Consider the following 13,619-nt stretch of genomic DNA (forward strand, 5'->3'; position numbering starts at 1 on the left):
TATATATATATATATATATATATATATATATATATATATATATATATATATATATATATATATATATATATATAGGTGTGTATATAAATTAAGAAATGTCAACATTCTTTTCACCCTATCTAAACTAATAATTGTCATGTTTTTCTTTCTGTTGTTAGCTATGAACTGAAGCAGACATTTTTTCATTATTTCCGTTTTGGTCTGAGGATTGTCTTTGATCCGATAAACCGTTTTGTTCGCTCGCAAGATGAATCAACTCAGACTCTTCGTGTTTCGAATCGTTATTTAAAGATTTAACATTAACCCCCGAGGTCACAATCATATCTTTGAAGGAAAAAGGTTTTATAGGCAAGGTAAATGATCCCGTGTAGTCGTATTTTATCGGAATGATGTTCTTTTGAAAAAGTATGTGGATAATAATTGATGACGACCATAAAACAAATGCAGTCACTAGCATTGAGAATGTCCGGAATGGAAACTTCTGAACCTTGGTCGTGTCGTCAAAGAAGGGATACTTTATCACTGCATTCAAACCTGTCAAATAAACACCACAAAATATAAACAGTAAAAACGCCTTCAATGAAGATAAACTGAGGCAATCAAGATAAACTGAGTCAATAAATTTTTAAAAAAATGGTGAAAATAAAGGTAAACTACTTAATAAATACACAAATGGAGTAAAAATTGCATCATCAAATCAAATAGTTTTTAGACATAAAAAGATTTCACTAGTTTTCTCCTGTACAATAAAACTTTATCATAACGCACTTACCCAGCATATCTTCTCCTCCAAGAAATCTCAAAATCATTCCAAAGCAAAATGACGTCACTGCACCATATGAATTAGCGTAACGAAAATATAGAACGCAAACAAGTTGAGGAAATAGAACAACATAGATAAGATCTGAACATAAAATTGACAATCCATATATAGATTTTACTGTCAACCCAATAATCGTAGCAATAACTCCTATAACCAAGATAGCCACTCTAATTATCCAAACCATTTCCTTATCTTGTGCCTTTAAATAAAAGTTCATTTGGGAAAAACACTTTGTAATTTTAAGTAAAAATTTATCTTGATCAGAATCATTATCAACCACGCTATAAATTTCTATGCAAATAAACTGAATTTCAAATCATTCACAGGGAAAAAAAAATCATCATCAAAATCAAAATCAAAAGGAAAAATTCGAACCTGCGGTCGAAGAAACATTTTGTAAATGTTATGTGCAAACATTGAACTAGCAGATAAAACGCTCGAATCAACGCTTGACATGACGGCAGCCGAAACAGCACCGAGGCCGATAAAAGAAATAGCCGGAGGTGTAAGGTACTGTAAAACTAGCGGCAGTGTTTTTTGGTATTCAAACACCATAATTCCGTCCTTTTTTTTTGCCACGTCAAAGTATTCAGTTGCTGTCCAATCTAAAAGTTTAAGTATGTATGTATGTAAATATAATAGTGCATCTTTATAATTATAATGTAAGTATTCGGGTCAAACGTATTTAGTGTAAAATCCTACCAGTCGAAGATGCGACCGCTCCAATAAGTATTGATGGTATTGACATAAAAAGACATCCGCCTGCTGCCGCGAACGAGAGATATTGTGCTTGCTTTTGCGATTTGCTTGATAAAACCCGTTGGAAATATACTTGCCATGGAATACCGCCGAAAATCTACAAATATATAAGTTTAATTATAATTCATTTTATCGTTCACGTAAATTTAAATGTTAAAATTTTTAAGAAAGTCAATCAGTTAACAATTTTCTATTGTTACAAAAACTTACCAATAAAAGTGCATAGTCAATCCAAAGACCTGTATCTTTCCATTCCCAACCGCCAGTCCAATGATCTTTTGTAAGAGATATGCTCTTGACAGAGTTATGGTTAAATGCAAACGGTATTGTTATCCACTAAATTTAAATTTTAAGTAATTTTAAGAACTTTTTATATTTACATTAAACGAAATTAAAGTAATAACCAATCCTTGTACCGTTCACTGCTAATATAGGTATTGCTTTATGCCGTGGTTGAACTTACCATTCCGATAAACATGCAAACCAATTGAGCAACATCTGTGTATGCAACTGACCAAAGACCACCAAAAAAAGTATAGAGTATTGCAATGCATGCTGAAACAATCACTGAAACGTTTATATCAAGATTTAGGACAACGCTTATTGTTGCACCCAAACTGTTTAGCGTAGCAGCAGACCATAGTAGTTCTCCTAGAAATGCAGGGATATACATTACTCCACCAATTCGTGAGCCATATCTTTCTTGAAATGGGTCTAGCATTGTTATGTAGCCACGCTGCCTCATTATCTTTGCAAAAAGAAAACCCCCTGAAAAAGAACACTTTTATTTATGAAAAAAATTATAAAAGGTTTACAAATGATTGTAAATAGCCCGAGATAAAACATCATTCAAAGTGAAGCTACAGATCATACCTATCACCAAACTGAGGGAATATCCCCAAGAAGACTGAGCCCATGCCAACCCTCGTTTGTTTACCACTTCGGATGTACCGTTAATATACCCTCCACCAACCCAAGTTGCTGTAAACATTAGGATCAGCAATAATATTGATGAGATTGAAACACAGGTAATAAGCTTATATTTAAAAGATTTAAAATGAATAAAATGAAATTTAAAATAATTTTTATTTTCATTCGGAAAGTACGTAAATATTTGAACGGAAAATTTTCAGCTTTCGAATATTTTTTAATTTATTGGTTTTAGAACGTAATATTCGTATTTGGTCGGTCGTAGTGTATTTACTCACCGGTCATAGTGAATGAACCCACTATTATGCCAATATTTCTTCCTGCAAGAATAACTTCGTTGGTTTGATCCCCATCGGATTGATCACTAGGAGTTTGGTTGATTAAATTCTTTCTTCTGCTTAGATTTCTTTTTCGCGCAGCATACAACCCAATCACAAGAATAATGATGTAAAAGATGATGATTCCAGATACACCAACTACGTTAACTGCCATTTTGTTTGCTTGCTTAAACGACTGAAAAAAAAATCATTAAAATAGAATCATTGAAGTAAGATCATTAAAGTTTTTGAAGAAAGTTCAGTTCACAGACAATTTGCTGAGATAAATCCTTCACCAATTTCTCATCTTTCAATCAAATTTGTACCCTGGTTTTAAATTGCACCCAAGGATGGTTTATGCTTGGCAAACATGATTTATGTTAAGGATAAACACTCTAAACCTCTCTAACTCATTGCAACCTCATATGTAGTATTGGTGGGGTTTTTATGCCAAAAGCATTTATAAAACAACGTTTCGATTGCTTTTACATTTATATGTAAAAAAGGATCAAGTAATTATATCTAATAGTACAAAAAATTGTTAAGTTTAAAAATAACCAAAAATTATGATTGTAAAAATTTTGGTCTTTTGTCGTTGTACAAATTTAAAAAAAGGAGAAATAAAATATCTACTATCTTATTATTTTCAATAAAAATATTGCGAGAAATCTTTTAAAAATATATTAAGTAAATATAACCATCCGAAAAACATCTCTCAGCTGAATAAACATTTTCCTCGAAAAGATTTCTTCGAAAAAGTTCCATTTAATTTAAAATTCTATATTGACTATAAACACAATCTCTTCAGCAAAAACACACATGCATATTGAAATTGCCGAGAAAATAATGAAGCATGAGACAGTGTTATGACCGGGAAACCCATCTTAAATATTAGATTTTATTATGGATCATAGTAGCTTGTGTTTTATAGTTTGTATTTTGAGCAAAAATTAATATTTACTGAGACTGCTTTTTGTCAAAAAAGATTATTAATAATATATAAATGCTTCCTGCCTATAACCAGAAATTTACAATAGATTTCAGATTATTTTTTACTTTTCTGGATAGATTTTATTAACTGTTTTAAATTGGAAAATAGTATTGTAGTTTATTGTGGCAGTCTGATATTATATTAATAAATAAGTTCTCAAAGTAGGAGGAAAAAAGTAGCAAGAATAAGTGAGATTTCGATGTAAATAACTGATACTATTAATATATAATAATAATAATAATAATAATAATAATAATAATAATAATAATAATAATAATAATAATAATAATAATAATAATAATAATAATAATAATAATAATAATAATAATAACAATAACAATAATAATAGTAATAATAATAATAATAGTAAAAATAGTAATAATATCTTTCCATTTTAAGCGTTTAAACGTAAAGGAAGCTGAAGATGTTATCACTTGATACTTTTCTCTGGGACAAAATAAATTTTTATATTTACATCCCTGGCTCATGAGTAATATTAAAAAAAAAATGTGGAAAAGTTTATTTACATGTAATGTTTTTTAACTAAAGGACTTATATGGAATTTATATGGAATTTATAAATTTAATGCTACCAAATAGTTAAATACCAAATATGGTTTCTAACTGTTGTTTTTGATGGTTTCTAATTTGTTAACAAATTTAGAAGTTTTTTTACTTTATTCCCCATATAGTAAATTCACTAAAATGTAAATATATATATTTCTCATTTCAGCAGATAGATATAGTTGTCGATAGTCTTTGCACGACAGTAAATTTACTGATCCAAACATGTGTATGCAAATTGTTGGCATGCGTGTTACGCGCTTTAATTTCAAACCTGTGCATGCGCGCTACGTGCTTTAATTTCAAACGACTGAAAGAATTTAGAGACGTTTCAGTCTCGTAATTTTCGCGTGAAATAAAAAATCATTTTGCTTGATAACGTTGTCTAGCCAAACGACGCCGTCTGGTCTTCAAAAAAAATCAAAAATGAAAAGGTGACAAGTCGATTTTTGAGCGCCAATTTTTTCGATTATATACATGGAAATATACAAAAGATAGAAATTAAAGCCACAATCTTCGACATTAAAAATAAAACAGAAAAAAACTTTTTTTAGAATTCCATTGAAACGAAAATAAAACAAGAAGTTAAAAATCTTTTAAATTTTACTTAAATTTTTTTAAAAATTCATATGATAATGATAACCCCATAAATAAGTCTAAAAGGGTAAAAATGGTATTCTTGTACCAAATCCCAAACATACTTTATTCTTAACCAAATCTTTTAGTAATCAAAGATTTGAGTTCAGTTTTTGTTTGTGATTTAAATTAAGGGAGCTTCATTTTTACTCCTTCTATTGTTTTAGTTTACGGATTGTTTCTTTTTGACGGTTACCGATTGCTTCTTTTTGATGGTTAAAAAATTAAATCGTTGATACATCGCAAAGATGTTAAAGACGAGCAATTATGTTAATGTTATAATGAACTTTTGGACGAACTGGGGCATTTTTTATATTTGTTTTAAAATTGCTGATAAAAATCAAATCATTGAATCGTGAAAGAATTTTATTTGAAATTCAGAGAATACTTACATGACTTGCCTCCAGATATCAAATGATATCTGGAGGCGATATCATTTCGAAGACCAAGCGTAGTCTTCCCAACCTAAGAATAGGATTCGATGAAAAGATTCGATGGTCATCAATGTTTTCTTCGACCTTCGTATCATTATCGCCATTATTGCTGGTAATAGTTATTATTTGTTATTACTACTACTACTACTTCTACCACTACTGTTATTTTTATTATTGTTATTATTATTATTATTATTACTATTACTATCGTTATTATTATTATTAATATTATTGTTATCATTGTTATTATTATCATTATTATTACTATTACTATCGTTATTATTATTATTAACATTATTGTTATCATTGTTATTATTATCATAATTATTACTATTAGTATTGTTATTACTATTATTATTATTATTATTATTATTATTATTATTATTATTATTATTATTATTATTATTATTATTATTATTATTATTATTATTATTATTATTATTATTATTATTATTATTATTATTATTATTATTATTATTATTATTATTATTATTATTATTATTATTATTATTATTATTATTATTATTATTATTATTATTATTATTATTATTATTATTATTATTATTATTATTATTGGTTTATTTTTATCATTATTAGTTTTTAGTATATACAACTTTTTCATAGTTTCGTAATAAATAATTTTTTCATCAATAAAAGTGTTACTATTTATAGTTATACTTTTATTGATGAAAAAATTATTTATTACGAAACTCAGCTAATTTTTTTAACGAAAAAATAAAATTAAAAAAAATATGTGGAAAGTTTGAAACTGAAGTTACAATTCAGATTTATTTAAAATATGAATTTGTTAATTAGGCCACACGCTGATTTTAGAATATTTCCTTTTTATGCCTTCTTTTAAATATGTTTTATTTATACTTAAATTTTTATTAGAGCATCAATTATTGAAAAATAGTGACCTCATATTTGATGACGCTTTTTATTGAATAAAAGTTTCTAATCAAATCTCTTTGATCTTCTCTGTGCATCTTTTCAGCATATTCAACTTCTTAATATCAGAAGATTTATTTCGTCAAGATATTGGATCACTGCAACTACAATCCGCGTGATGTTTTAAAGAATTTTTTTCAGTGACTGATTATTTTAGTTTCACAATGTTCCAAAAAAACTGGTGTATTATGGGTAACTCTTCAATTTATACGATAAACTGGTATTTTAAAAACTTTTGAGACGAGTTATTAAAATCAATAAACAATATAAAATGCGTGTTGGTTTCCGGATGTTTTCAAATAAGATGCCACTGCCTCCGGAACATAAGAGTATTAAAATTTTATTGATTTGCATAATAAAGCAGCCATACAGTTTTTGATGGCATCCAAAATTTTAAAGAATCAAAAAAAAAGGTTTCAGAGTTGCGTTTTGTTGTGTGATTTAAACACGAACACTTAAAAATGAACATTTGAAATAGAAAATTTTAAATATTTGTTAGAGAAATTTTCATTGAGCCTTTGTTTTTGCTATTATTGTGCATCTACTTTGTTTTTGCTGTATTGTACATCTACATTTTACATTGTACATCTACTTTGTTTTTGATGTTATTGTACATCTACATTCGGAGAATCCATTACTTTTTATTATCTGTGAACTTCGCGCTTTCTAAATAAGCATTTTCTACATTGAAATGTTGACAAAATTGAGTTAGTTGTTAAGATTTGTTTGTGAAGGGCATGACACAATATATTGTTACACAATGCAATATATAGACATTTATTTTGATATTTTTAGAGGATTTCAGACTCTTATTGCTGAAATGAGGGCCACAGAGGAAGAATCGCTAGCAATCATTCCGCTTTTTTTAAATACGTTAGCTATCGTCCTCCATTGTTTAGGCATTTACTTATTAACGTGCTTTAATACCAAGCGAAGCATTCAAGATGTTGTTATCTTAAACCTGAGTATTGCTGAAGTTTTAATAAGCTGCTGCGATATAACACAGAATATATTAACAAAGTGCAACGTTAATAGCACTAAAATAAGTTATCTAATAATTGCAGAATGCTCGTTCCTTGTTTTACCGAGCTTTATGATTATGATGGTCCTCACTATAAACAGGTTTTTAGAAGTTTACTTGAGTATTCATTACAATAGACTTGTTACAAAGAAAATAGTTTTTAAAGCCTTGCTTGCATGTTGGGGGGCGGGGATGGTGTGTGGAATCACGACGCTAATAATGAGAACATCAAAAGAAAATATCGCTGCTATCTTTTTTAAGTATATTTTGCCTTCTGTTGAGGGAATAGTTCTTGTAACTGCACTTACCGCATACTTATACATATGGAAATTATTTCGGAGAAGAAACAGTTCACACGCTGCAGCAAACGAAGGATTTTTTAAAAGAAACTTTTTCCCGCCTTTTCTCATTATTATTTCGTTTTGCATCTTTGTCATAGCTCCAGATGTAACAAACTTAGTTTTGAATTACATATTAAGTGTTAAAAATCCAAACATTTCGAATGCCTTGCTAATATTTTATGGCATTGGGTTTATATGCGACGCTCTTATCTATATTTTCTTGCAAGCTCATTTGAGAAACAGACTCAAAAATCGTATAAAACAAATGCGGGAAAAGTTGCTCTCCATGAGCTGTAAGCCATTCTTTTTAAATTTCAAAAAAGAGAACAACAGAACAACCGAAGTTAAAAAGTAATGCAAATTTTGAATATTAGTGTAAAATGCGCATGCACCGACAATGTAAGCAAAATGAATTGTTATTTATGATATTTTTCTTATAAAATTTATGCGCAACAGAAAAACACATGTTTCACGAAAAAGGAAAAAACTTTATTTATAATTTAAAAGATTTATGTAAGAAACTATATTTACATTGTTTTACCCAGAAAAAGTTCAGGTTAAAATGTGTCAAAGGTGTTTATATGGTTATATGCCGCCGAATTTCAGAAACAGCTATGCTTTTTTTGCGAGATTAGGCTCTTAATATTAAGCTTTGGATTTTTGGTTGATCGAGTTTTTGGTAGACCAAATCTCGGGAGACCGGGTTTTGTATTTTAAAAAGTTACTGAGATTCAAGATCAAAACTTTTGTTTGAAGAGCACAAAAGATTTGCTTAGATGAACACAGTATCTTCATTCATAAATTCTTGTTTTCACATGATGCCAGTATTTGTAAGTTCTTCGGCAACAGAAAATCATTATTTAATTGTAAGTTTTGTTTTTCGGCAACATGTAATCGTTAAAACTTTAAATAAAACGGAGTCTTTTAATGACGGTGATCTTTTAAAATCTTTGATGATTTTATTTGTATCTTAAAAATCTTTTATGATTTTATTTTTATCTTAAAAAATCTTTTTATGACTGTGACGTCTTAACTTCGTCATATTATGACGTTGCTATGGAGTTTTATATTCAGTTTTAAGACTTGCATTACCCGGGTATTTTACCGGGGTAATTTTCGGTCTCCAAGTAAATTTTATTCAAGTAAAATCCAATTTAATAAAGAAAACTTTATTAATGGAATTTACATGAATAAAAATACCTGGATAAATTTACAAGAATAAAAATGCCTGAATAAATTTACGTGAATAAAAATACCTGGATAAATTTACGTGAATAAAAATACCTGGATAAGTTTACGTGAATAAAAATACCTGGATAAATTTACGTGAATAAAAATACCTGGATAAATTTACGCGAATAAAAATACCTGGATAAATTAACGTGAATAAAAATATTGGATAAATTTTCTCTTCAACATCAAAAGTAAAAATAGTTTTTTATTTAATTTAACAATCACACCAAACTTTGGATAAAATTTCAGTTGGATTGGTTCACGGGTTACAGATTTATAGCAGCTGTAGTTTAAATTAGTTGTTTAATTGCTACATGTACCGTTTTTATTTTATAGAACAAAATATTGGTTTGCTATTTAAAGCGTGGTTTTGCGTGGCTTATGCATAGCGTGAAAATCTCGGCATTTCCTAAGGTATAAATTACTGCCAAAATGCATAGAAAAGCTAAAAAATGATTGAAAAGCTTTTCTAAGGATACCTTCATATAAAATAAAACATATTTATTTCTGGTAAAACAGAAAAACTGAGAAAAAAACCGAATATTTGTTAGATTGACTAAGATAATTGATTTAAAAAATTTAGATAACTAAGATAAGTGACCGCTAAAATGTTCGGAGGGCCAGTCTGAGGAAAATCAATCTTTAGAGAATTGGGTTCTTTTGAAATTAAATTTGTAAAACTTTTATAAAAATAGTTGTAGAAGCACAAAAAGAGAAAATCTCTATCAAAAGTTTTCTAAAAGTGTAATCATTTTTGAAGAGAGAAATGTTATGATGGACAGAATAGTCCTTTGAAGAGCGGTAAAAATCGTTTGTAGGACTGTCTCAACAAATAAGATCTCTTTTAAATTGTCATTAAGTGTGACAAGTATCATTGATTTAAATAGTTATTAGTATGTTAAAACTTGTAATGGTAACAAGTGTCATTAATAGTTTTAAACAAGTATCACTAATTTAGATAATTGTAAGTATATTAATAATTGTAAGTATGTTAAGTGGATTGTTATACAATTTAAACTTAGGTTAAATTTTGTAAAAAGCAGAGCTTGATTTAGTAAATTTAGATTTAATGAATTAACGCAATTTTAAATCAAGCATCCGCCGGGCCTCCACTTACAATAACCCCCGGTAAATATTTATACTTAAATAATTTTTACATGGATACATTGAAAGAAAGTCATGACTATTAAGAAATGAGACTAGATAGATTTCAGGAAATACGTTTTTGACGAGTTTCTAATCTCTTTAAAAACGAATAATTTAAAAGCTTTACCAAACTTTCTAAACAAGTTTATTAGAAACATAAAATATGGTTATTTTGGTTTCGAAGTAGTGCCCTGCCACCTTCAAGTGTTCCAAAATTGACCACTCCAGCTCTTGTAAATGTACAATTAAATACGGGTCTGCCAAAAAACGAATTAAAAGAACTGGTCAAAACTATAAACCAAACATCAAGCAGCAAGATGGTAGAGCCAAAATTTTACAAGAATTGCACATGGTGTGATGTCAAATCAAAGTGCCTTGCCGAATCTGGAAATTTGCGAACACTGGGCTCAATCGAATCTACTCTCAAGTCTTTTCAGCAATCTGGCGGGGTTGTTGCTAATGCAAAGCTGTTTGGAAATGTCATTCGAAAGCCAATCATCAGCGAACCTGATGATTGGCTTGCTTTGGATTCATCCTACAGCCGGACATCGCTGAAAGAATTGAAAATTTCAAAAGGTGTTACTTAATGATAACTGGTGCAAGCATAATACCAAAAATTCACACCGTCTTCAACCACATCAAGGATTTCATCAGCCATAAAGGATCCCCCCTGGGGCCCTATAGTGAACAAACTGTTGAAACCGCTCATCAAGATTTTTATCAACATTGGTCAAGGTATAAGCGAAACATTAATCATCCAGAGTACAAAGAAAGTTTGTTGCTGCAAAGAAAGGTTGTTGCTGAGCTATTCATTAATATATTTTTTGCGGAGAAAATCAAAAAACATTTCTTAAATTGTAATCAGATGCAATGATAATAACACCCTATAAATAAAAATTTCGGACAAATTTTAACTGCATTTTTTACGTAATTTATTTCATGCACGCAAAAAACTTTTATGCTTATTTGAAAGAAAATTTTGTAATCTATTTAAATTTAATTTAACTAAGTTAAAAATATTATTTAAGTATTGAAAATAAAATGGTCAAAGTAAAGGACCTCGAAAAAATTACGGAAATTTTTTTCCGAAAATATCGAGAAAAAGGTAAACCGTTTGTTGCTAAGCAGCTTATGGAATGGGGTTTACCCAGATCAACTGCTTACAATAAAATCGTAAAATTGGAGAATTGATCTCAAAAAAGAAAAGTTGGAAGTGGTCGAATCGCTAAGGTAGCTACTAAAGAAAATATTTCAAAGATTGCTGCATTTTTTGAAAATAAGTCAGGGTGCTCCCAAAAGAAAGTACCTCAAGTTTTTAACTGTAGTCAAACTCGAATTTCCCAAGTATTAAAAACAATGACTAAGATTCGAGCTTTCAAAAAAACAAATCGTCCAGATCGTAGCCATCAGCAGAAGGAAGCTATGCGTCCTAAATGTCGTAAATTGTACGAAAATTATAAAAACTTCGATTTTGTTATGGATGATGAAAGCTATTTTACCTTAAACAATAGCACATTAGCTGGTAATGATAGATTTTATGCCGTTGATCCTTCTCAATGTTCTGACCAAGTAAGATACAATTTGCGTAAAAAGTACGAGGACAAGCTCTTAGTTTCTTGTTGCATCAGCCCCCCGTGGAATAAGCCCTCTTTATATTCATCACAGTAAGCAGGCAATCAACCAGTACACTTATAAAGAGATAATAGAAAAAACTTTACTTCCTCTAGTATCAGAATATTATAAAAAAGACAATAAGTTTATCTTCTGGCCTGATCTAGCTCGATCACATTATGCAAAGTCGGTCATCGACTTTTTAAAATTGAAAAAAATCAAAGTTGTACCCAAAGATATAAATCAAGCTAACGTTCCAGAAGCAAAACCAATTGAAAACTTTTGGGGTGATTTAAAACGGCTAGTGTACGAGAATAATTGAAGAGCTTGAGAATTTGGAGAGCTGAGAATTTGGAAGAGCTTGAGAATTTGGAGAGCTGAGAATTTGGAAGAGCTTGAAGCAAGAATTAGATATTGTTGTTCAAAGATGAATAAAGAAATTTTCCTTTCTCAAATAAAACATCTTTCAAAAAAACTTTATAACATTGCTAAATATGGTATTTGAAATAATTATTTTAATATATTTATAAACTACGTATACTAACATATTAACAGTTGAAATATTAAATAATAAAACTTATTAGTTCTTAAAATATTAGTTTTTAAACTTTATCCGAAATTTTATTTATGAGGTGTTATAATGTAAAAAAAAAAAAGGGTTTTAATAATTATTTTATCACTTAATTTTGAAAGTAAATCTTTTTAAGAAGGTTTCAAGAGTCATTTTGAAAATAATGACCGAATATTACAGTAATCGGTAACGTTTTGAGGTATAAGTAACCAAAAAACTAACAAAATTTAAACTAAAACTGCCATAACTCCGTAACTCGTGAACCAGTCCGACTGAAATTTTATCCAAAGTTTGGTGTGATTGTAGGGAACATTTGCACCAAATTTTATCAAATTACATAGAGTGGTTCTCATTCTACAGGTGTTTTTATTGGCGCACTATGAAGTCAAAATTTCACTCAATTTGAACATTCAAATGAAGTTATTTTCCGCGGACAAAATAAATTGATTTCAAAATTTGCATCTTAGGGTACCTTGATGTCTACGCTGAGATACAAATTTTGTAACCCCATATAAGTGGCGTTCTTGGGCTAGCAGTATTGAAAACAGTCAAACTGATTTATCTCGAAAAGGAACTTTCCGGAATAACATCGAAATTGAGAATAACATCGAAATTGTAAAAAAAAAAGAATAATATGGAAAAGGGACTTTTCGGAATAATATCGAAAAAGAGAATACATCGAAGTTGTTAAAAATGGAATAGTATCGAAAATTCGAACAGCAAAATAATCTCGAAATAGCTCAAAAGAGAATAATATCGAAATCGTGAAAAAAGGAACAATATCGATATAATATCAATATAATAATAATAAATTGTTAATTAAGGGACAATATAATATTTTATCATATTTTCGATGTTAGTCATTAAAATAAGTTTTCGATCTTATTCCATAGGCACTGGAACATAGGGTGCAGGATGGGCAACTGCTCACCCAACATTTCTGCACCGGGGGCAGAGGATATCTTCTGCCCCCCCCCCCCCTCCAAAATGTCACTATCCACGATTCAAAACAGCGATAATTTTATGCACTCCGAAGAAAAAAAACTTTTGCATTCAAAAGAATGCAAAAAAAAAAGAACTTTTGCATTCGATAAGAAAGTATTTTATCTTATCGATATTTGTATTTAAGTTCCTGATGTTGATGTGTATTACCGTGAACTTTCCTATGTTAGTTTGGAGTTCAGCTTTAAAAGTTTTAATAACAAAATAATCTAGAGTCAAATACATTTCTGTTATAAAAGAAAATATCGCCCTCATAAAAATCATTCGCAAAAATAATATTTTCAGTTTTG

At 29.3% G+C, this 13,619-nt stretch overlaps 2 protein-coding genes across 4 annotated transcripts; one reads left to right on the forward strand and one right to left on the reverse strand.

The window, feature by feature from the left end:
• Positions 1-100: 100 nt before the first annotated feature.
• On the reverse strand, positions 101-3,064 carry LOC145185774 (high-affinity choline transporter 1-like). The gene is made up of 8 exons (XM_080061784.2): positions 2,791-3,064; positions 2,456-2,563; positions 2,046-2,350; positions 1,793-1,918; positions 1,526-1,679; positions 1,199-1,428; positions 773-1,022; positions 101-534 (listed from the first exon to the last, which is right to left on the reverse strand). The coding sequence occupies exons 1-8, from the start codon at positions 3,002-3,004 to the stop codon at positions 155-157; spliced, it is 1,767 nt and encodes a 588-aa protein (XP_079917910.2). The 5' UTR covers positions 3,005-3,064; the 3' UTR covers positions 101-154.
• Positions 3,065-6,428: 3,364 nt separating this feature from the next.
• Positions 6,429-8,681, forward strand: LOC145185515 (uncharacterized). 3 transcript variants are annotated; one of them, XM_090099233.1, is made up of 2 exons: positions 6,429-6,817; positions 7,200-8,681. In XM_090099233.1, the coding sequence occupies exons 1-2, from the start codon at positions 6,783-6,785 to the stop codon at positions 8,119-8,121; spliced, it is 957 nt and encodes a 318-aa protein (XP_089955359.1). In that variant the 5' UTR covers positions 6,429-6,782; the 3' UTR covers positions 8,122-8,681. The 3 variants fall into 3 exon arrangements, with proteins under 3 accessions (XP_089955359.1, XP_089955360.1, XP_089955361.1); XM_090099234.1 differs by having other exon boundaries at positions 6,429-6,733; XM_090099235.1 differs by having other exon boundaries at positions 6,429-6,596.
• The last annotated feature ends 4,938 nt before the right edge of the window (positions 8,682-13,619 follow it).

Source organism: Hydra viridissima, unplaced genomic scaffold, assembly GCF_058129835.1.
Source record: "Hydra viridissima isolate aposymbiotic clone 2 unplaced genomic scaffold, HvirCarnegie_v1 scaffold_9, whole genome shotgun sequence".
NCBI classification, from domain to species: Eukaryota; Metazoa; Cnidaria; class Hydrozoa; order Anthoathecata; family Hydridae; genus Hydra; species Hydra viridissima.